The following is a 24642-nucleotide window of genomic DNA, read 5'->3' on the forward strand; positions in this document are numbered from 1 at the left end:
TCTCCCTCCTTCTCTCTCTCTCTCTCTCTCTCTCTCTCTCTCTCTCTCTCTTTTTCCCCCAAGATAGGGTCTCGCTCTATTCCCAGGTTGGCCTTGAACCCACAATGACCTCTGCCTCCCAAGTGCTAGGATGAAATGTAGGGACCACCATGCCCACCCCAAGTTTTTTTTTGTTTTGTTTTTATTTTTATTTATTTATTTGAGTGACAGAGAAAGAGGGAGAGAGAGAGAGAGAGAATGGGTGCACCAGGGCCTCCAGCCACTGCAAACAAACTCCAGACGTGTGCACCCTTTTGTGCATCTGGCTAACGTGAGTCCTGGGGAATTGAGCCTCGAACCAGGGTCCTTAGGCTTCACAGACAAGCGCTTAACCGCCAAGCCATCTCTCCAGCCCCCAAGTTTTTTTTTTTTAATGTTTCATTAAATTAAATTGAGGTGAGATATACTTAACATAAAATTTGCCATTTTGAACATTTTTAAAATATTTTATTCATTCACTTGACAGAGAGAGAGAATAGGCGCGCCAGGGCCTCCAGCCACTGCGCACAAACTCCAGATGCATGTGCCCCCTTGAGCAGCTGGCTAATGTGGGTCCTGGGGAATCAAACCTGGGTCCTTTGGCTTTGCAGGCAAATGCCTTAAATGCTAAGCCGTCCCTCCCGCCCAATTTTGAACATTTTTAAGTGTTCAATTCAGAAGTAGTAAGTACATTTACAAGATTATATAACCATCACCTTTTCCATCATTCTGCCCATTAAGCAGTAACTCCTATTCCTTCCAGTTGCTAGCAGCAACCATTCTACTGTCTGTGAGTTTTACTATTTAGGTACCTTATATAAATAACTATAATTTTTTTTATGTCTGGCTTATATTAATTTGTGTAGTTTTTGTTTTTTGGTTTTTTTTTTTTTCCCTGACCTGGATCTCGCTCTGTAGTCTCAGGCTGACCTTGAGCTCATGGCGACTCCCCTACCTCTGCCCCTGGCCTAATTAGTGTAATTTTTTAAAGTTCATCAGTATTGTGGCATGTATCAAAGCTTCTTTTCAGTGTTTTATTTTATAAGCAGAAAGATCGAGAGAGAAAAAGACTATGAGCATGACAGGTCCTCTAGCCACTGCAAACTTAACTCTGGATGTTATGTGCCACTTTTCATTTAGCTTTATATGGGTACTGGGGAATCAAACTGGGTTATTTAGTTTTGTGGGCAAGCACCTAACTGCTGAGCCATTTCCCCAGCCCCATGTTTCAAAACTTTGTGTGGGCTTGAGAGTTGAGAGATGGCTCAATGGGTAAAGGTGCTTGCTTGCAAAACCTGCCAATCCAGGTTCAGTTCCCCAATACCCATGTAAAACTAGGTGCACAAAGTGGCATATGTACCTGGAGTGTGTTTGCAATGGCAGAAGGTCCTGGTACTTGCGCACATGTGTGCTCTCTCTCTTTCTCTATCTCTCCCTCTCAAATAAATAATTTGGTTGGGGGGTCGTTGAGGTAGGGTCTCGCTGTAACTCAGGCTGACCTGGAATTCACTGTGTAGTCTCAGGGTAGCCTCAAACTCATGGCAATAATCCTACCTCCCTCTCCCAAGTGCTGCGATTAAAGGTGTGTGCTACCACACCTGGCATAAATAATATTTTTTAAAAAATTTTTCTTTATGGCATAGTCTCACCATGTAGCCCAAGATGAACTTGGACTTGCAATCCTCCTGTCTCGGCCCCCTAAGTGCTATAATTACAGGCCTTTGCCACCATGCTAGCTACTGTATCCCTCTTGGTTTTTCAGGAGGGTGGCGGTAGTGAGGTGGTGTATTACTGGAGATTAAACCCAGGGACTCATGACTATTGAGCAAATGTTCTACCACTGAACTACACCCTAGCTAGACTTCATTCCTTTTAATGCCTGAATATTTGGAGACTGTGTGTGTGTGTGTAATGTGTATACGTACATGCATATATTTGTGTTACATTTTGTCTTTTCATTGTTTATTGATACACCTTTGGGTTTTTCCACTGTTTGGCTATTATGCATAATGCTTTGTAAACATAAATGTGCAAGTATTTGTTACAGTACAAGTTTTTAATTATTTTGAGTATATTCTTGTGAGGAGATTGCCCAGTGGTTAAAGGTGCTTGCTTACTTGCCAGCTAAGATTCAATTCCCCAGCCACCCACATAAAGCTGGACAGGCATTCCCTTGTAGTGGCAGGAGTCCCTTGCACACTCATACACACACTTGCAAATAGATAAATGAATAAACCAAAAAGAAATAAAAATTTAAAAAATAGCCAAGCCGAGTGTGGTAGTGCACACCCTTAATCCCAACACTCAGGAGGCAGAGGTAGGAGGATCACCATGAGTTCGAGGCCACTCTGAGATTGCACAGTGGATTCCAAGTCAGCCTGGACTAGAGTGAGACCTTACCTCAAAAAACTAAATAAATAAATAGAATAAATGAATATATGCCTGTGAGTACATTCATTCACATGATACTTCATTGTTTAAGTTTTTGACAAACTGTTACTCTGTAGCTACGCCATTTACCTTCCTACCAGCTTTGCACTATACTTCCACCTTTCTCTACACCCTCACCCATCAGTCAGCTTTCCGTCTTGAGAACTATCCTAGGGGGCACTACGTGATAGTGTGTCGTGGTTTTAATCTTTATTTTATGTTTGTTTTACTGAGGTAGGGTCTCACTCTAGCCCAGGTTGACCTGGAATTCACTGTGTAGTCTCAGGGTGGCCTCAAACTCATGGCGATCCTTCTACATCTGTCTCCCGAGTGCTGGGATTAAAGGTGTTGCCACCACACCCCACTGATCTTTATCTTCTTAATAATCAGTGGTGATGAAAATCTTTTCACATGGTCATTTGGTTGCTATTCTTTTTTCTTTTTCTTTTTTTTTTTTTTTTTTTTTTCCCTCGAGGTAGGGTCCTACTGTAGCCCAGGATGACCTGGAATTCACTATGTAATCTTAGGGTGGTCTTGAACTCACAGTGATCCTACTTCTGCTTCCTGTGTGCTAGGATTAAAGGCATGCACCACACCCAGCATCATTATTCTCTTTAGAAAATATCTAATGAAGTCCTTATCTTTTTTTCAACTTTTTGCTCGTTTGTGTGTATGCATGTGTATGTGAGGTATGTATGCATGTATACGTGCCCTTGCAGTGCCCCACCATGCTAGCCCATGGCAGAAATCATTAGCCTGCGTAGAACTGAGTGGAAGTCTGGTGAACCACTCCACTATTGCACCTGATCTGGTTTGGTTATTTTTTGTTTGATTTTGTTTTTTTCAGTAGGGTTTCACTCTAGTCTAGGCTGGTCTCTAAACCCATGGCAATCCTTCTACCTTTCAGCCACAGGAATGCTGGGATTAAAGGCATGTGTTTCCATGCCTGACCTTCACCTGATCTTCCCTAATTCCAGAGCTTGCTGGGCTCTGAAGATTCTCTGGTCTTTGCTCCCTTATGTGGGCTGGGCTTAGAAGCTGGAGTGGCCACACCCAGCTGTTAAATTTAACTGAGATCTGGACAGGCTCAGGCCCTCATAACTTGTACTGGAAACACACTCTCCATTTCTCCAGCCCTTTCTTTGGTTTTGGTTTTTCTCAAGGTAGGATCTGAGGCTGGTCTGGAACACACAGTGATCCTTCTACCTTGGCCTCCCAAGTTTTGGTATTAAAGACATGCACGGCCATGCCCCACAGTTGTTTTGTTTTGTTTTTGTTTGTTTTTGAGGCAGGGTCCTACTCTAGCCCAAGCTAGCCTGGAACTCACTGTGTAGCTCTGTAACCCAAGCTGGCTGGCCTTGAATTTACAGAGATCCTTTTACCTCAGCCTCCAGAGTGTCAAGATTACTGACTATAAATACTTTTTTTTTTTTTTTTATGTTGGGGATAGAACCTCAACCTTGTGCATGTTAAGCATGTATTCTACCATTGAGCTATACATCCCCAACTTAGTCATTAATTCTAATCTTATTGAATGGGAAGGGGAACAGGGTCAAGCCATTTTGGTCTAGTATTCTATATAGTCTAGTCTGATCTCAAACTCACTGACATTTCTTCTGTTTCAGTTTCCCAAGTGCTGAGATTATAGGTGGGAGCCACCGTGCTTAGCTCTAGTTTCAGTTTTAAAATCATGATTTTTTAAAAATATTTTTTATTTATTAAGTTGAAAGGGAGAGAAAGAAAGAGAGAGGGGGGCAAATAGAGAGAGAATGGGCACACCTGGGCCTCTAGCCACTGCAAACAAACTCCAAGCACATGCACCACCTTGTGCATCTGGCTTATGTGGGTCCTAGGGAATAGAACCTAGGTTCTTTGGTTTTACAGGCAAATGCATTAACCTCGAAGCCATCTCTACCCCTAAAATCATGATTTCTTAATGTGGGTTATGTATACTTATTTTAACAAAAGAGTGTCCAGTCCTCCAGGCTTCACTGCCTACTGCCTTTTATCTGTCCAACTATAGGTTGGTGGTCCCCTTTTGCTATCTCTAGAATGAGTGAACAGACAGCCCTCCACCGTTAAATCTACCACTATTTGTTATCCTCAGGAAATTACTACAATCAAGGAGAGATTCGTAAGAAAGAACTTTTGCAGAGCTGTGATGTTTTGAGGATTCCACCATCCCGTGTAACAATTATTGACAGCAGGTAATTTGTCTTTTAACAATGTGGAAATTCATTGGCAATAAACATACATTGATACATTCAAAGATGCAAAATAAGTAGATCTCATTTGAAAGATCTACTTTTAAAAACCTCACATTGATGTTTTGTTTTGTTTGTATTGAAACAGGTTCTCACCAGATAGCCAAGGTTAGTCAGAAGTTTGGCATGTTGCCAAATTGATCGCCATCTCCTGTTTCTGCACCCTAAATGCTAGGATTATAAACCCATGCCACCACATCAGACATTCTCATGTTGGCACATTTTTTTTTTTTTTTTTTTTTGAGATAAGGTCTCATAAATAGTCCAGGCTGGCCTCAAATTCATTATGTAATCAAGTATGACCTTGAATTTATGCTCCTCTTTCTTCCATCTCCTAAGTGCTAAGATTCCAGGCCTATGGTGCTAGGGATCCAATCCTGCAAAGCCTAAGGACCCAGGTCCGATTCCCCAGTGCCACATGAGTATGGAGTTTGTTTGCAGTGGCTAGAGGCCCTCTGGTGCACCCATTCACACACTCTCTCTCTCTCCTTTATATCTGTCTTTCTCTCAAATAAATCAATAAAATATTAAAATGCTAGGTTTCTAATTGTTTTTTGCCTCCTGTTTGTCCAGTTGTCACTTTTTTTTAAATATCTACAGTGCAAATAAGTAAATAAATTAAAAATATGATGGCTGAGGATATGGCTTAGTGACTAAAGGCACTTGCTTAAATGTCTAAACATATTTTTTAAATACATTTTTTTATATTTTTTTATTTATGTGTTTGAGAGACAGAAACACAGAGAGAATGGCCATGCCAGGGCCTCCAGCCATTGAAAATGAATTCCAGATGCATGTACATCTGGCTTACATGGGTTCTGAGGAACCAAACCTGAGTCCTTAGGCTTTGTAAGCAAGTGCCTTAGTCACTAAGCCATCTCCCCAGCCATCATATTTTTAATTTATTTACTTATTTGCATGTGAATGCCAGTGACCAACTTGACATGGATGCTAGAGAATCAAACCCAAGCCAGCAGGCTTTGCAAGCAAGTGCCTTTAACCACTAAACCATCTTGCCAGACCCCAGTTGTAATTCATTTATTTATTTGAGAGAGTTGCTTCTTGTCATGTATTTGGTCACAGTGGTAGGAAAAAAAATATATTGTCTTAAATACTTCCAGTCATGATCCTTATTTTTATTTAAATACTTACATTCATTTGAAGCCCACATTCTCTCATCCTTTGCTAGTGAGCCTATTCTTCCTTTCTTTTTCCTATGTCCTTTTTTTGTTTTGGTTTATTGTGCTGAGGATGGAACCCAGAACCACATGGCTGCAAACTGTCCTTTATTTTGGGTGGAAGAAGAGGGTGATTGGGTTATGTTTGGTTTTGCTATTAGTACATTAATTGTATATAATAATGAGTTTCATATATTTTCATACATGAGTATATTTTGATCATATTGATCCTCTATCACCCTCTTACTCTCAATGACCCTTTTCTTTCCATCTAGTTCCTCTTCCACTTTCATGTCATTTGGAGATGGGGGGGGTGGGACCTAATGAGTTTAATCAGGGTTCCTTACAGGAACATGGTTAAGGAGCTATTTACAGAAGCACTGGCAATTTACCCGTGGCTACACCAATGAGGAAAATGTCTTTCCTTATCTCAGCAACTACTAACTGTTTATAAATCCTCATGAAAGGTCCAGCCTCATGAGCCCCTCCCCATCATAATGGAATGTTGACTGGCCCAATCTTGTGCAGGTAATTGCAGCTGCTGAAAGTCCTGGAGTGTGATTGCCATGTCATGCCTGGACGTGCATTCCATAAAACTCCACCCAATCCTCTGACTCTTAAATTTGTTCTTCCTCTTCTGCAATGTTCCCTGAGCCTTAGAGGAAGTGATATAGATGTCCTACTTAGGACTGAGCTCTCCATAATCACTTATTCTCAGCACTTTGATCAGTTCTGGTCTGTTCAGTAAACACTGCCTTCAGCAAGAAGAAAATTCTGATGATTGTTGAGACCAGAACTAATCCATGGGCATAAACAAAAATATTTAGAAGGCAGTTTGAAGGGCTGGGGTGGTGGCTTCATGGTTAAATGTACTTGTTTGCAAAGCTTGTTGGTCTTGGGTTCAATTTCCCAGCAACCACATCAAGCCATATGCACAGTGTCACATGTATCTGTGATCACAAGAGACCTACAATGGGGGAGGGCCAGGGGTAACCAAAGCTCAAAGTCAGCAAACCAGCTAGTCTGCCATTGGTTTGCAGTCTGGCAGTTCATTTGTAGTGAGAAGAGACCCTGTCTCAAAGAAGCTGTATCATAGACACCTCAAAGTTATCTTCTAACCTCTACATGCATGCCATGGCATGCACATCCATACACACACACAAACACAAGTTTACTTAAAGGCAATTTGTCATGCACATACTATCTGTTTAGCAGAGCAATACCTTCCCCACTAGTGCCTATGACCAAAGCTTTTGACAGTACCAGATGTGAATTCCTTCTTGTGGAAGGGGCCTCAAATCCAATCAGAAAACAATTACCTATAATCATAGTAGGCATTGTTGTAAACCAATGATCACTTATTAAGTTGAGAGGACACTCCTATTTATTTAGAACCCTACAAAGAAATAAGAAAAACAGGGCTGATGAGATGACTAGATCTTACCAATTAAGGTGCTTACCTGGGAAGCCTAAGGACCCATGTTCAACTCTTCAGATCCCATGTAAGCCAGATGCACAAAGGTGAAGCAAGCATAAGGTCACATGTGTCCACTAGGTGGTGCAAGTATCTGGAGTTTGATTTCAGTGGCTGAGGCCCTGATTCACCAATTCTCTCTGTCTCTCTCACTTTCTCTAAAATAATAAAAAAAATTTAATCCAAAAAAAGAAAAAGATTAATCCCAGCACTCGGGAGGCAGAGGTAGGAGGATTGCCGTGACTTCAAGGCCACCCTGGGACTACATAGTGAATTCCAGGTCAGCCTGAGCTAGAGTGAGATCCTACCTCAAAAAAGGGGGGGGGGGGAGAAAGGAAGAAAGAAAAAGAAGGGACTGGAGGGATAGCTTAGTCATTAAAGTGTTGACCTGCAAAGCCAAAGGACCCAGGTTCGATTCCCCAGGACCCACGTTAGCCAGATACACAAGGGGGCACACATGTCTAGAGTTTGTTTGCAGTGGCTGGAAGCCCTGGCACACCCATTCTCTCTTTCTCTCTCATTCTCCTCTCCCCCTCTTTCTCTGTTAAATAAATAAAAATAAAAATAATTTTAAAAGAAAAAGAAAAACAGTTTAGGATTAGAGAGATGGCTCAGCAATTAAAGGCACTTGCTTGCACAGCATGACAATCTGAGTTTGATTTCCCAGTACCCATGTAAAGCCAGATGCACTAAGTGACACTTATATTTGGAGTTTGTTTGCAGTGGCAAGGGGCTCTGGCATGCTTATCCATACTCTCTCCCTTCCTTTCCTTCTGTCTCTCAAACATACGTGTGTGTGTGTGTGTGTGTGTGTGTGTTTGGTTTTTCAAGATAGGGTTTCACTAGCCCAGGCTGACCTGGAATTCACAATGTACTCACCGGGTGGGCCTGAACTCATGGTGATGCTCCTACCTCTGCCTCCCAAGTACTGGAATTAAAGGCGTGTGCCCCTGCGCTTGGCTGAATATTTTTTTTAAGCTTATATTTTTCTATCTTATTTACTTGGTAAATCATAAAGTGTTAGGATTATTCAGCAGAATTTCTTCCCATTCTCTGCCAGTGGATCTTGCAGTACTTTAAAGAGCATAGATCAAGGTATGACCAGACTGAAACCACCATCACTTCAGGCTATTAAACTGTGTAACCTAGGCAACTGAATTAATTTCTGTTTCTAAACTTCTTACTCTGTAAGCCTTGAAATGCATAGTTTTTGAGTTGATTTGTGAAAGAAATCATTGGTGGATATTTTCATTTGATTTCTCCCCACTAATAGTAATAGTAAAGAGTTTCTGTCAGGCACCCCATTTGCCCACAGAGTCCTGCCTGTGCAGTTTCTGCTTTGGCCCAGCAATACCAGTTATATTTTCAGGGCCTTATCTGACTTGTGAGAATAGTAATGAAGTCGAAGTCAAATAACTTGATCAAGATTTTTACTCATCATCTCTCTGAATTACATTTTCATGCATGTTACGAATATCATGTAGCTTTCAGTATCAGTTCCCTACTTGTGAAATGCTGCACTGGAGGGATGATTAGCTTGTAAAAATAAATACTTTGAGCAGGGCATGGCAGCACAAACCTTTAGTCCCAACACTTGGGAGGCTGAGGTAGGAGGATCACCGTGAATTTAAGGCCAGCCTGGGCTAGAGTGAGATGCTGCCTCAACATACCCTGACCCCTGCCGGCAGAAGGGGAAAAAAAAGGCTATCATTCAGTTTGTAGGTAAGTGCTCCACCATTGAGCTACATCCTCAGTCTTGATAACATCTGATTGGGTAAGTTCAAAAGTCCTTAAATTTTCATATTACCTTTAACCCTCTTATAAACCTTGTAGTCTTCTGGCCCTCATTCTTGCTTATGAGTGGCAAGAAGGATTGGGTTTCAATACTCCTGAGGACTCAGAGGGGAACACCTGATTATGAAGAGCTAAAGCCAAAATAATATTCCCGGGTATAGCCCATTAAAGTGCTATAGGGATAAATGACTGACCGGCAGAATTTGTATGGTCTCACAACTGTTTGTAAGAAGAGAAGATATGTGTTTGGCTGATGGGTACATGAATTCACCTGTGTGTGTGTAGCAGCTTGCTTCTCATTGTTGGGACAAAACATCCTACCAAAAGCAGTTTATGGGAAGAAAGGATTTATTTATTTCTCAAGGAAGCTTCACTATGGTAGAAAAAGCTGCCTTGCTTTGTTATGTATCCACAGAAGAGAGACAACAGCAAACATGAGCTTATTCTGAACATACTGTAGGCTTGGACTACCTCAACCCCAAGGCCCAGCCCCTAGCAATACACCTCCTACAGCTCCACCTGCCAAGGACTCCACCTTCTGGGAACTAAGTGTGAAGCTATGGGGCACCTTGACATTCAGTCCAGCACAGGGTGTGTGGGTGTGTGAGTGCCTGCGCACTGGCGGGCAGCATCAGGTGATCCTGCTCCATTGCTCTTCCGCCTGCTGTAACTTTGAGCCAGAGCCTTTTTTTTTTTTTTTAAATATTCTTACTTACTTGAGAGAGAGTAAGTATGGGAGGGTCAGAGCCTTCTACCACTAGAAACAAACTCCAGACACATGTACCTGGCTTTACATAGGTAATGGGGACACCCCAAATCAGGCTTTGTAAACAAATGCCTTCAAATACTGAATCATCTCTCTAACCCCAGGGCTCTTTTTGTAATGATTTAGGCTCAGATGATTTTCAAATCTCTACTCCCCAGTGAGACTGGGATTACAGATGGGTGTGACCACACTCAGCAGCTTTTACATGGGATCTGGAGATTTGAACTCAGTCTTAGGCTCCCTTAGGCAAAAAAAAAAAAAAGAAGAAGAAAATGGAAACCATGGCTTACCAACTGTTTATAATGTCCTAAAAAGTTGTTTTTCTTCTGCTTTCTCTCTCTGAAATAAATATTAAAAGTTAAAAAATAACAAATAAATGCATAAATTCTTTTTTTTAATGTTTTTTTATTTATTTGAGAGTGACAGACAGAGAGAGAAAGAGGCAGATAGATAGAGAATGGGCACACCAGGGCCTCTGGCCACTGCAAAGGAACTCCAGATGCGTGTGCCCCCTTGTGCATCTGGCTAACGTGGGTCCTTGGGAATCATGCCTCAAACCGGGGTCTTCAGGTTTCACAGGCAAGCACTTAACCGCCAAGCTATCTCTCCAGCCCAAAAATTCATTTTTTTAAAGTTTTTTAAGGGAGGGTCTCACTCTAGTCCAGGTTGACCTGGAATTCACTATGTAGTCTCAGGCTGACTTCAAACTCAGCGATCTTCCTATCTTTGCCTCCCGAGTGCTGAGATTAAAGGCGTGTGCCATCATGCCTGGTGAAAATTTTATATGAGTTTCTGGTGTTCTACTTTTAGATTTTTTTCTAAGGTTTCATCATACTGCAAAAAAAAAAAAATCATTTTTCCTAGTATTTATCTTAATAACTGTGACATTAGAAAGCTTAAAATTTGCCCAGTGTGGTGATGCATGCCTTTAATTCCAACACTTGGGAGGCAGAGGTAGGAGGATCGCTGTGAGTTCAAGGCCACCCTGAGACTACATAGTGAGTTTCAGGTCAGCCTGGGCATGAATGAGACCCTACTTCAAAATAAACAAAAGCAAGAAAAAAAAGAAAAAGAAAGAAAGCTCAAAACTTTATAGGTTAATTTAGCTGAGCAAAAGAAATAGAATCCAGTATCTGCTAGGAAGCAGAAATGAGCTCACTTTGCTAGCAGTTCCTGGAAGTCTTTGTTCTCCAATAAATCTGTATGAATCCTGTAGTGAAAGAAGCCATGAAGCAGATTCTGAGACTGTTGGGGTCATGTTGGTAACTTAACCCTCTCCTCTTGAGACTCAGTAAGAGCCTTCCTTCTACAGAGAATCAGAAAAGACCATATACTTGGAGCCAAAGTGGATATGATCAAGTATCCTCTCTCTGTGAGAGAGTAAAATAAAACCTGCAGTTCTTTTTCCAAATGCTTCAAGTCTGGGCTGAGATTCAAAGGCATAATTCCAGCCCTGTTGGCAAGACAAGACAGGGCTCCCAAAGGAGTCAAAGGACCAGAATATTTCCTAGAAAAACCAGGCAAGGAGACCAAAATGGACCTTGCTGATATGGGCTGTCATGTGAAAACTGAAAGCTGCTTCAGTATTACAAAATTATTCTGGGAACCAAAAAGAAACTGGGCCTATTTCAGGCCTGGAGCCTTGCCTCGCCTTATCTTGCCAACAGGTCTGGAAATATGCCTTTGAATCTCAGCACAGAGAGAGGTGGGGGGAGGGTGGGAAGGAAAGATGCTAAAAAGGGGAGGGGAGGGAGAACATACCAGGTGTTGATAACATGCCTGTAATCTAGACTGTTCCAGAGGCTGAAGTGGGAGGATCTAAGGCGTAAGGCCAGACTGGATTATATTATGAGTTCACAGCAAACTACATTGAAGAAGGAAAGGAGGGAGGGAAGGGGAAGAGAACAAAGTGGTCAGATTTTTTTAATATTTGCATGTTGTTTCTGGGAATTGAACCCAAGGCAAGTTCCCTAAGCTAGAATTTTATATTCTCCTGCCTTATCCTCCCTAGTTAGTAGCAGGGATTACAGATTTGTGCCAGCATATAACAGCTCATAGATTTGGTTTGGTTTTCATGACAACGTCTGTAGCCCAGGCTAGCCTTAAGCTCCCTATATAGCTGAGGATAATTTTGAACTTCCAATCTTCCTGCCTCCGTCTCCTAAGTTACAGCTATAGAAATGTGCCATCACAGTACATGCGATGCTCAGACCCAGAGCCATGTGCATACTGGGCAAGTACTCTACCAATTGAGCTATATACCAAGCCATCATGGATATTGCAGTACGTTTTTTTTTTTTTGGCAGGGGGGGTTCGAGGTAGGTTCTCACTCTAGCCCAGGCTGACCTGGAATTCACTATGGAGTCTCAGGGTGGCCTCAAACTCATGGCAATCCTCCTACCTCTGCCTCCCAAGTGCTGGGATTAAAGGCGTGCGCCACCACGCCTGGCTTGTTTTTTGAGGTAGGGTCTCATTCTAGCTTAACCAGGTCCGGAACTCACTCTGTAGTTCTAGTTTGGCCTCAAACTCAGTGCTCCTCCGACCTCTGCCTCCTGAGTGCTAGGATTAAAGGCATGCACCACCACGCCCAGCAATTAATTTTTATTAATGCATATGTATAAAAATTTTAAAATCTTACTGGAAGATAACCCTCATACTAACCTTTCCTTTATTTTTATTTTTTGGGTTTTTCAAGGTAAGGTCTTACTCTAGCCTAGGCTGGCCTGTTATTCAAATTCACTCTGCAGTCCCAGGCTGGCCTCAAACTCAGCTGTCCTCTTACTCTGCCCCCCAAGTGCTGAGATTAAAGGTTTGTAACAACACGCCCAGCTTTTTTCCTTTTATATTTTATTTACTTGCATGTTTGTGTGTACCTGCCAGGGTCTCTTGCCAGTGTGTTGGTTTTACATGGTTGCTGGGGAATCAAACCCAGGCCAGCTGGCTTTTCAAGGAGATACCTTTAACCACTCAACCATCTCTCCAGCCCTCTTTTCTGCTTTTTTTTTTTTTTCAAACCCAAAATATCTTTTTTAACTGTGCTCATTTACTTATGTGTATGAGTATGCCAGGATCTCTTGCTAAGAGAATCCACCTTTACATAAATGGGGAATTGAACCCCGGCCAGGGCTGGAAATATGGCTGAGTGGTTAAAGTGCTTACTGAACCCGGGCCAGCAGGCTTTGCAAGGAGGTTTTTTTAACTCCTGAGCCATCTGTCTAAACCTCGTTATAACTTTTTGTTGTTTGGTGTGCCAGAGTTTCTTGTCAGTGCAAACAAACTCCAGATGCATACACAAATTTTAAGTGGGTGCTGGGGAATAGAATCCAGGCTGGCAGGCTTTGCCTTTTTTTTTTTATTATTATTATTATTATTATTATTATTATTGAAACTTCCATAATTGTAAACAATATCCCATGGTAATTCAAGGTAGCCTCGTTAATCACTTTTAATCACTGAGCCATCTCCCTTGTCCACTGTTACTATTTTTCACCTTTGTTTCAAATTAATGGATTAATCTACTTTCTAAACATATACGGTCTTCTTCCCAGAAACTTTCCTGCACAAATCTCCATAATATTACTACTTTGCTTTGTCAGGATTTATGTCATATTCCTTTTTTTTTTTTTTTTTTTTTTTTTGAGATAGGGTCTCACTCTAGCCCAGGCAGAGCTGGAATTCACTCTGTGTTCTCAGGGTGGTAATCCTCCTACCTCAGCTTCCCGAGTGCTGGGATTAAAAGGCATGTGCCACTATGCCCAGTTTTGTCATATTCCTTTGAAAAACGGTTATTCTCACCAGATACTGACTCCGCCTGTACCTAAGTTTTGAACATCTCAGCCTCCAGAGATGTGAAAAGTAAATTTCTCTTCCTTTGTTTTTGTTTTTTAAAAAAAAAGAAGGGAGAAAAAAAGGAAATATTTCTTATAGTTGTTTAATCCTAATCTTATTTTGAGTCCTTGGTTTAGCTCCTTCTCAACTGGTGGTTTCGATTCATCTCATACAAAGTCCTTGGTCAGTGTATTTTGGTCTACAGAGTAAGTTCCAGGGCAGCCTGGTTGAGAATCAGACCCTATCAAAAAGAAGAGGAAGAAGGAATAATAATAATACTATAGCTGGACTTGGTGTCAGGAATACCTCTTTGCTATTCACCAGCACATGGGAGGTAGAGGCAATAGAATCAGGAGTTCAAAGTCATCCATCATTGGCTACATAACAAGTTAGAGGCCAGCCTGAACTACGTGAAACGCAGTCTCAAGAAAAACAAATTGTTGTCTTTAAACTAGAAGGACATCTTGGGCAGCTGCAAAATTATATTAGATAGTCACCCCTTCATATCAACAAGTTCTGCAGTGAATTTAGCATCATCAATCAGATTTTTTTGACGTTTTATTGACAACCTCTGTACATATAGAAAATATACCATGATCATAATCCCCTCTAACCTTCTTCTCTTTCCCCACTGCCAAATTCCCTCTCCACTGAATTCCTTCTTTCTAACTTGTCTCTGGTTGTGTCATTCTAGTCTAGGCTGACCTGGAACTCTCTCTGTAGTCCCAGTCCCAGGCTGGCCTTGAACTCACAGCAATCCTCCTACCTCTGCCTCCCCAGAGCTGGGATTAAAGGCATGTGCAACCATGCCCAGCTCTCTTTCTTTTACTATGGAGACGCTTATGGCTTGGGTATATTCTCTTCTTCACCTTTTGGTAATCTTCTGGAGACAAATTTATTGATATAAGCATTAGAAATAGCTTTTGACTTGTTTTTCCTTCAAAATATGTTTCTCTTGGATCATTCATTGTCTCTGTATCTCATAGCATTGATCAAAGATCACTAAGAGCCCCTGAGGATGGTGAGGCTTAATTTTGAGGACCTTCCATGTCCTGCTGAAAGTCCTAGGTATACCACATACCATATGGCTACATACCTTCAGTTTCTGGGCAGCCTTTATAGTATTAGACAGATAGATTTCACCTCTTATTTATGGTTTTCAAAAATGATTTTCTTATTTTATCAAAATTGATTCTATTTAACATTTATTTTCTAGTTGTTTTCAATGGAGTTTGAGGGCAGGGAGTGTGGTTAATCTCTGGTTTTCCACTTGACAGGATTTAAAATTACCAAGAGAACAAATCTGAGTATGTCAATAAGGTATTTTCTTGATTAGTTGAGGTGGGAGAATTTACCCAAACTATGGGCAGCAGCCTCCCATGGGCTGGATTCCTGGGCTACATGAAAAGGAGAAAGCTAGCTGAACATGCAGCGTTCATTTTGCCTTGTAATTCCTCTGTTCTGGTGTGATACCAGCTTTCTGCTTCTGTCACACTTTCCCTGCTATCATGGCTTCACGCCTGTACAACCAAAGTAAACTCTCCTGAGCTATTTCTGGTTGGGTGGTTTGTCCCATAATGAAAGAATAACTGTTACAGAGAACAAAGTTAAAATGTAACATGTACTGTAGTTAGAAGTATGAATTTTAATTTTAGGTAACTGCTCACAACAGAAAGGGTTGATGTGAGGACTGTAAGACCAAAGAAAAGGAAATGGGGTAAGCCAGATGCACAAGGTGGCACATGTGTCTAACATTCATTTGCAGCCACTGGAGGCCCTGGTGCGCCCATTCTCTCTATCTGCCTCTTTCTCTTTCTCACTATCTCAAATAAATAAATAAAAATATAAAAAGGGGGGGGGAAGGAAATGGGGGAAAATACAGTATGATACAAAGAGTTCTTGTCCAGGAGAGTGAGAGAGAGACAGAGAGGGAGAATAAGTGCACCAGGGCCTCTAGCCACTGCAAAAGAACTCCAGACACATGTACCACTTTGCATCTGGCTTTACATGGGTACTGAGGAATTAAACCTAAGTTGTTAAACTTTACAGACAAGCAACTTAGCCACTGAACCATCTTGCCAGCATGTTAGTGGAAATTTTCAATTCACATCACCATAAGAAGTGATACTATATCACTATGAGGTAATAAAAAGAAAATTTGGGGGGCTGCAGAGATGGCTTAGCAGTTAAGTTGTTTGCCTGCAAATCCAAATGATCCAGTTCGATTCTCAAGGACCCACTTAAGCCAGATGCACAAGGGGGCACATGCATCTGGAGTGAGTTTGTTTGCAGTGGCTGAAGGCCCTGGTACACCCATTCTCTCTCTCTCTCCCTCCCTCTCTCTTTCTCTCTCTCTCAAATAACTAAATAAAATTTTTAAAAAATATTAAACAAAAAGAAAAAAAAAATTTGAAAAAACCTGTAGAGATCTAAGAAACAGTGTTACCGTAAGAGTTAACACTTAGGGGTGTAAGGTAACTGAGGGTTACTTTGTGACAGGAATCAGGCCCTCTTCATAAATTGGTCAGAGATATTGTGAAGGGGCAGGTAGTGATCAAATTCTGCTCATGAGGTGGTTTGGACAAATGATTGAGGACTGGAGTCTCAGGTATTAACGTGATCTCTGAATTCTTCAGAGGGCACCATCCCAGGAATTCCTTTGAGTCATTTTCGGGGCTAGATATATTGCAGTTCTCTGGCCTACATTGAGGTTTTTGGTTCCTAATTTAGAAATCTGCCCAAGTTCAGACTCTGCCTTCTCTGAGAGTTATCCCTGGGCATGCAGCGCAGGGCAACATAAGCCTTATACAGAACTAGATGTAGTCCAGAGGTTTTCCATGTTGTGCTGGTGAAGCAAGTTCTGCTTTACTCAGCTCTACTCAGTGTGCCTCTGTGGAGGGCAGAGGTGAGGTGGGGAAACAGAACAGCCTTACCCCTCAAGGAGCTTCTGATTTACTGAGGAGACATGAAGATATCAATATTTAGCATGCTATTTGGTTAAGAGTAAAGAGCTTTAAAAGGGGTGGGCCTGGAGAGATTGCTTAGCGGTTAAGGCCTTTGCCTGCAAAGCCAAAGGACCTTGGTTCAATTCCCCAGGACCCATGTTAGCCAGATGCCCAAGGGGGTGCATGCGTCTGGAGTTCATTTGCAGTGGCTGGAGGCCCTGGTGTGCCCATTCTCTCTCTTCCTCTTTCTCTGTCAAATAAATAAAAAGAAAATATTTTTTTAAAAAGCCAGGCATGGTGGTGCATGCCTTTAATCCCAGCACTCGAGAGGCAGAGGTAGGAGGATCGTCGTGAGTTCGAGGCCACCCTGAGACTCCAGAGTGAATTCTGAGTCAGCCTGGGCTAGAGTGAGACCCTACCTTGAAAAACCAAAAAAAAAAAAAAAAAAAAAAAACAGATGCCAGGCATGGTGGTGCATGCCTTTAATCTCAGAACTCCCACTTGGGAGGCAGAGGTGGGAGAATTACCATTGAGTTAGAGGCCACCCTAGACTCCATAGTGAATTCTAGGTGAGCCTGGACTAGAGTGAAACCCTACCTCAAAAAAAAAAAAAAAAAAAGCCAACATAGCTGGGCGTGGTGGCTCACGCCTTTAATCCCAGGGGAGGCAGAAGTAGGAGGATCGCTGTGAGTTCAAGGCCACCCTGAGACTCCATAGTGAATTCTAGGTCAGCCTGGGCTAGAGTGAGACCCTACCTCAAAAAAAAAAAAAAAAAAAAAACAACCAAAAAAAGCCAACATAGTGCCACATACCTTTACAAAACTAGATATGGTTTTTACACCTTTAATCCTACCACTTGGGAAGCAGAGTTTGGAGGATCATGGTGAGTTCAAGGCCAGCCTGGAGCTACACAGTGAATACCAGGTCTGCCTAGGCTAGAGTGAGGCCCTACCTCAAAAAGGGAGGTGGGGTCTGGAGAAATGGCTTAGCAGTTAAGGTGTTTGCCTGCAAAGCCAAAGGACCATGGTTTGATTCCCCTGGACCCATGTAAGCCAGATGCACAAGATGGCACATACATCTGGAGTTTATTGGCAGCGGCTGGAGGCCCTGGTGTGCCCATTCTCTCCCCATCTGCCTCTGTCTCTCAAGTAAATAAATATAAATAAATTTTTTAAAAATTTTTTTGAAAAGTGGGTTGAAGTGGCACATGCCTTTAATCCTAGCATTTGGGAGGCAGAAGTAGGAAAACCACTGTGAGTTCCCAGGTCAGCCTGGGCTAGAGTAAGACCCTACCTTGAAAAAAAAGGGGGAAAGAAAAAACTATCAGAGGCCCCAAGGTACATAATACGAACATTTAGAAGCCATCCTGACAATAGTCCCAGGAATTCCCTAACATTATTGTTGAAACCACTCATATGCAGGAGTTTTTTATTTTGTTTTTCTTTAAGGAGTTCTTTTATTACAAGCAAGATGGTAAAAGCATAGTGCATGATAGCAGGTGTCATAGTCAGTTCCACATTGCTGGGATGAACATTCAAACCAGTGTTTAGAGGAGGGACGGGATTTATTTCAGGCTTACAGATCCAGGGGAAGTTCCACCAATGGCAGAAACCTATTTACTTCCACATATCCAAGCAGAGAGAATAACTACGGAAAGCAGACATCGACACGAGCAAACACAAGAGCCTGACAGAACATAAGCTGTCCACACACCTTTGGGCTGGACCCCAGTGACACCTCCTCCAGCCAAGTGACTAGAGATCCATGTTACAAACTTAATAAGACCCATGAGTCTATGGATAACATACATTCACATGAAAACCACCACAGTAGGTAATATGGAGTATTTGCTGTCCTCTGAGTCATCTCTTTTCTCTGGGAATTTCCTGTTTCTGAAGTGAAACGTCAGAGTAATAATCATAAGAGCTGACATTAAATGGCTGGTGCTAGTCTACATGCTTTAAATGTATGGCTCAGTTCTCAGTCCTGTTTTGCACCTTCTACTGTAGAGGTAGAAAAGTGAAAGAGGTTGAGTAACTTGTTCAAGGCTTTATATTACCCCGTTGTCTCATGTCTTCTTTAGGCCGTGCATGTGCTCTCTGTAGCTCTAGCTTTCCATGGCCCCTGCCCATCTAAATAGACTTGCTGGAGCAGTATTTTGTATATGCACATACACTTTAATATGCAGACTAGGTGTACTATAGTTACCTAAGGCATTTATGAAAACACCAGGTACAACCAGGTAGTGCATACAATCCCAGCATTTGGGAGGCTGAGGCAGGAAGACTAAGAGTTTGAAGGGGAAAAAGAGAGAGAGAGAGAGAGAGAGTTCCTGGGGAGATGGCTCAGTGAAGAAAGCTTGCTGCTCAAGTATGATTGCCTGAGTTCAAATCCCCAGAACCCAAGTGAAAGCTAGATGTTGTAGGGGCATCTGTAACCCCAGCATGTCTGCAGTGAGGAAGGAAGCAGAGACAGGAGACTTCCCGGGAAGCCCCTGGGTCAGCTAGCCTGGCACACTGAACCTTGGACAAGGGACCCTGCGCTAAGAATCTGTTTACTTTTTTTTTTTTTTCCTAGTTAGGCATGGTGGCACATGCCTCTAATCCCAACACTTGGGAGGTACAGGAAGTAGGATCTGAAGTTCAGGGTCATCCTCACCTATATAGTAAGTTTGAAACCTACCTGTGCTACTTATACCAGACTTTGACTCAAAAAAAAAATTTTGTTTGTTTGTTTGTTTGCAAGAAGAAAGAGACCAGGCATGGGCACAGCCGTGCAAATGAACTCCAGGGGCATGTGATACTTTCTGCATCTGGCTTTATGTGTGTACTGGGGAATTGAACCCAGCCTATCAACCAGACTTTGCAAGCACATGCCTTTAACTGGTGAACCATCTTTCCCCTCCCCTCACTTTTTTGTTTTTTGTTTTTTGTTTTTTTTACATTCTTATTTTCCAGATGCTCTCAAGGCAAAGTAATGGGATTTGTTTGTTTTGCTTTTTTTGAGACAGAGTCTCATAACACTGATACTGTAGGTGTGTACCCAGTTTTTAGGTCGTGCTGGGGATGGGACTCAGGGCTTCATACTAGGCAGGCACTTTACCAACTGAGCTACAGACTCAGTCCCCAAAGGAATGTTTAAAAGGCTCTGTGCTGGAGTCTCTGAATTGCAATTTCAGATTGTTGTGAGGGAAAAGTAGAGTACACAGTGGGTTAGGTGGCCTTGGAGTGTGCAATTTGGGATTTGGTCTTTTGCTTAGGAGAATAGGCATGGGAGCAAACTTCCTGATAAGAAGGCAAGTGTGTATTCTCTAACAAAGAGCTGTGAGGTAAGTACTTCCTCAAGTCAGCTGATATTCTCAGGAAAACCTTTACATGTTCCCCCCAACAAGTGCTATCCCCTTGCCCACTGCACAAGCCAGTATGGCCTTAGCTCTGACCTCCTCTGCACCTTACTCAGCCACAGAAGCTGCTCACAGGTCTTGGTACTTGCTTCTTGGCTGGGGCTCCCTTAGCCTCATGCATCTTCTCAATTTCTACCTGCTGAACAGAAAAATAAAAGTGTTCCGTTTTTCACAGTGCACTACAAATTTGCTTTTTATCACCCATTTCTCCTTTTTTGTAAAGTTTAGACTTTATTAGATTGAGAAAAGGAAAGAAAAGAGGTTATGAATAGACCTGCCATGAGAAGGCAGGAGGGGGTGAAGCCCCACATTTCTCCTTTTTTCGCCGTCTACTGCAGTGTCTTCTTGAAATTGACAAGGGTGAGGAGAAAGACTTCCATCAACTTTTTTTTTCACTGATCTTGGCTGAGACGGAGGAGAATCTATATGTCTGTTTGTATTAAACCAGCCAACTAAGTGTCTATAGAGGATAGCTGTGATAAGGGAACAGTGACGATGTGGGCAGTTTTAGTCCCTTGGCCTCCAGATGGATATGCAATGGGCTCATTTAGAAGTAAAGTCAGGGCTGGAGAGATGGCTTAGCAGTTAAGGTACTAGCCTGCAAAGCCTAAGGACCCAGGGTCGATTCCCCAGGACCCATGTAAGCCAGATACACAAGGTGGCACATGCATCTGGAGTTTGTTTGCAGTGGCTGAAGGCCTTTGCATGCACATTCACTCTCTCTCTCTTTCTGTGTGCCTCTTTCTCTCTCTGACTCTCCCTAAATAAGTCTCCCTTAAAAAGTAAATAGAAAAATATAAAAGTATTTAGAAGTAAAGTCAGAGCAGGACCTGTAGAGTATGCATAGACCAGAGTACTGAAAGAGGCAAAAAAGTGCCAGGCGTCTAAGCCTCCTGTGCTCAGAGGAATCAGGATGGCCTGGAGGGTGAGTGCCAGGAGTTGGGATCTAGCAAGAGCTGACTCTAGAGTAAGCAAGTGCCGTTCTGGACATAAAGCACTTAGTTAGTTTGTCCAGTTCCTATAAAACATGAGAGCCAAAGGATTTTTTTTCTTTTTGGTTTTTCGAGGTAGGGTCTCACTCTGGCCCAGGCTGACCTGGAATTCACTATGTAGTCTCAGGGTGGCCTTGAACTCATGGTGATCCTCCTACCTCTGCCTCCCAAGTGTTGGGATTAAGGGTGTGTGCCACCATGCCTGGCCCAAAACATTTTTTAAGCATGAGTCATTGTATCTCCCAAGCATTCAGATCAAGATTATAATCTTGTATTTCATTCATCAGTTTTTACAAAGTTACAGAGCTAAACTCATGTCCTACCAGAGCTTCCCTAGCACTACTACATCATTCCCCGTGTTTCTACTACAGCCTATCTAATCCCTAGCCTACTCGTCAGCACTTGTCCCATGTTCTCCTTATTTTGCAGGTAGTTTTCTGGAATGATCCTCTGTGATCTCACAGTTACTTTCAAAATATTACCTGAGAAAGAGTTTATTCAGTGTTTTTCTCATATGATAATCTGTCTCTTGACTGTCCATACATACATAACCTCTCTTTTGGACTTATTTCCAGGACAAGCTATGATTTCTTAACCTTTTTTGTAATTGAGATAGGTTATGGGTGATTGCTCAACTTAATAACACACCCGTTTCTTCATTAGTTCCTATGAGACTGAGAATGTAGATCAGTAAGGCCTGACTGACATGGAAGTCAACTCTGTACCCCCCGGCTGGTCTCAGATTGAATCCTCGTACCTCAGCCTCTTGAGTGCAGGATTGAAGGTGTGAGCTGCCACACCCTGCTCTTTATACTGCAGGGACCCTCTGTAGTTCAGGCACTATGTACTAATTGCTTGTGACCAGCTATTAAACTTACAGTAGGACCTGTACTCCCTTCCTTGTGGCTGCTAGAATTATTTACAAGGAGGGGAAGTTCATCCTGCATCTGCCTCATCGTGAACTTGGATGGCCACCAGGACATTGCCTATGAAAGCTATTTTTATAAACTCTCAGCTGTATACTCCCCATGCTTGGTCACCAGACCCTTGGCATGCTGGTGGTTAGTAAATGTTTACCAGTCCAACGGGCAGTCTCCAGCTATTCTGTCCCAGTTGTTTTTGCCAACCCCTTTTGCTGGCTCTTGATTTGCAGTTCTTCAAATTTCTGTCTTCATTCCCACTGACAAGCTGGTTCTGTTCTCACATCTGTGCTGTAGACACTACCAGCCTCAGTGTATTCCTTCTGTGGATGTGTCTGGCCCTCTCATACAGCATAGCCTTCCTCCCTACTTCTAGTCATCCTCTGCTCAGGTGGAACCGAGCTGTTATTTGCACCATCTTAGGTCAAGCTGTCCTCATCTCCTATATAGACTTATGTGGAGGCATTGTCACTCATTCATTGTTGCCCAAGGTTATATGCCTTTCTAAAACAAATTGAACAAAAACTATTAAAAGGCTCCCTGTTGTGACTAGCTGTAATCCAATCACTATTTGCTTACCTGTCTTTGTTTTCTGGGATTTTTTTTTTCCAAGGTAGGGACTCACTCTAGCTCAAGTTGACCTGGAACTCACCCTGCAGTCCCAGGCTAGGCTGGCCTTGAATTCACAGTGATCCTTCTACCTCAGATTCTTGAGTGCTGGGATCAAAGTTCTGCACTACCACACCTGGCCTTAAGTAAGTATTCACGGGAACGATGCTTAACCACTGAGCCATCTCTCCAGCCCTTCGTTTGTTTGTTTGGTTGGTTGGATTTTTTCAAAGTAGAGTCTCACTGTACCCCATACTGACCTGGAATTTACTATATAGACTCAGGTCTCAAACTCACAGCAGTCCTCCTGCCTCTGACCCCCAGTGCTGGATTAAAGGCATGCACCACCATATCTGGCTGTTTTCTGGGATATTTGTGGTTGGTTGATTTATTTGAAAAGGGGTCAGCTAGGACTGGAGAGTTGGCTTAGCAGTTAAGGCACTTGCCTGCAAAGCCAAAGGACCCAGGCTCGATTCCCTAGGACCTCCATGGCACATGCATCTGGAGTTTGCTTGCAGTGGCCAAAGGCCCTGGCATGCTCATACTCATTCATTTTCTCTCTCTCTCTCTCTCTCTCTCTCTCTCTCTCAAATAAATAAAAGCAATATTTTATTGAAAAGAAAAAGGGTCAACTGGCCTGAAACTCATGATGTTCCTGTCTCAGCCCCCCAGATGCTGAGATCACAGGTTCGTATCACCATGTCCAGCTTGTGTGGTGTTGCTGCTGCTGCTTTGAGGCAGAAGTAGGGTCTCACTCGGTAACCTGGGCTGGCCTAGAACTTTCAGCATCCTCTTGCCTCAGCCTCCCAAGTGTTAGGATCACAGCCATCACAACTGGCTTCAGCCACTTTAACAGAATGTTGAAGGTCCATGTTGTCCTGGCTCTGTGCTTTACATCTGGGGACTAATCATGTAGGGTACCATGCCAGTTGTTGACTAAGCACCCCTTTGTAGGTGTCATAGCCTATTCTTCATTTCTCCAGGTCAGAAATTTCATTCCTGGCTACTCACAGCCATAATCTGTCAGTCCCTCTCCCAGCAGCTCCAGTTGTGCCCTTCGCAGAGACCTCTACCCAAGTAAAACACTGGCACCAACACGAGAATGATTCTAGGAAGATTGGTTAAGCAAAGTTGGAGAGTATTAAGAAGTAGAAGGGGGAAAAAAAATAGAAGAAAAAGGTTCTCCGAGAAAGAGAACAAGAAAAACACACCTAATAAAATATTTGTGGAGGGCTGGAGAGATAATTTAGCAATTAAAGTGCTTGCCTACAAAGCCTAAGGACCCAGGTTCAGTTCTCCAATGCCCACATGAGCCAGATGCACATGGTGGCACAAGCATCTGGAGCTCGTTTGCAGTGGCTATAGGCCTTGGCACTCCCATTCTCTCAATCTCAATCTCTCTCTCTCTCTTTCTCATAAATAAATATAAAACAATCGTGGTTTTGTTTCTTTTTGTTTTTTGAGGTAAGGTTTCACCAGTCCAGACAATCTGGAATTTCACTATGTAGTCTCAGGGTGGCCTTGAACTCAAGGTGACCCTCCTACTTCTTCCTGAATGCTGGGATTAAAGGCGTGCACCACCACGCCCGGCTCTAGTTGCGGGGTTTTCTTTAGAGTTAAAGTCACCTAAGCAAAAAATAAGACATGCTGAGTGGGTATAAGCCCTCAAAGGAAGGTACATACATGTCTTAGCATTAGTCATATATACCATTTTGGTGGCCCTCCAGTTATATCCCTAAAAGTTGTAAGAAACCATCCTTTCCTTTTAACATTGTTCTTTTAGTAAACAAAGTTTTAGCAGGTACTGTCCCAGGTTTAGGAATAAGATTTAAGGTATTTTCTTGGTGGGCCATGTAGCCTGTATCGCTGATGTTGGAAGTTTGAAGTCATTTGAATTCTAAAGTCCTCTCTCTTTTCTCATCAGTACAAGCAAAACAGATCTCTGTGACAGAGCTTGTGCCCTCTTTCCATGTCATTATAGTTTTCCTTAGCTTTCTATCCTGCCTCAGTTCCTCTGCTTT

General features: G+C 42.5%; 1 protein-coding gene across 12 annotated transcripts in view; it reads left to right on the forward strand.

Moving 5' to 3' along the window:
- Nucleotides 1–24642, forward strand: part of Pigl (phosphatidylinositol glycan anchor biosynthesis class L) — a 60828-nt gene that overhangs the window by 8623 nt on the left and 27563 nt on the right. For 7 of the 12 annotated variants that reach the window (XM_045131252.1, XM_045131254.1, XM_045131255.1 and 4 more), the window contains exon 2: nt 4556–4655. The exons of the other annotated variants lie outside the window; for them this stretch is intronic. In XM_045131252.1, the coding sequence (XP_044987187.1) occupies nt 4556–4655 (100 nt within the window). The remainder of the gene's footprint in view (nt 1–4555; nt 4656–24642) is intronic. 12 annotated transcript variants of the gene reach the window in all.

This window comes from Jaculus jaculus, chromosome 12, assembly GCF_020740685.1.
Source record: "Jaculus jaculus isolate mJacJac1 chromosome 12, mJacJac1.mat.Y.cur, whole genome shotgun sequence".
Classification (NCBI taxonomy): Eukaryota; Metazoa; Chordata; class Mammalia; order Rodentia; family Dipodidae; genus Jaculus; species Jaculus jaculus.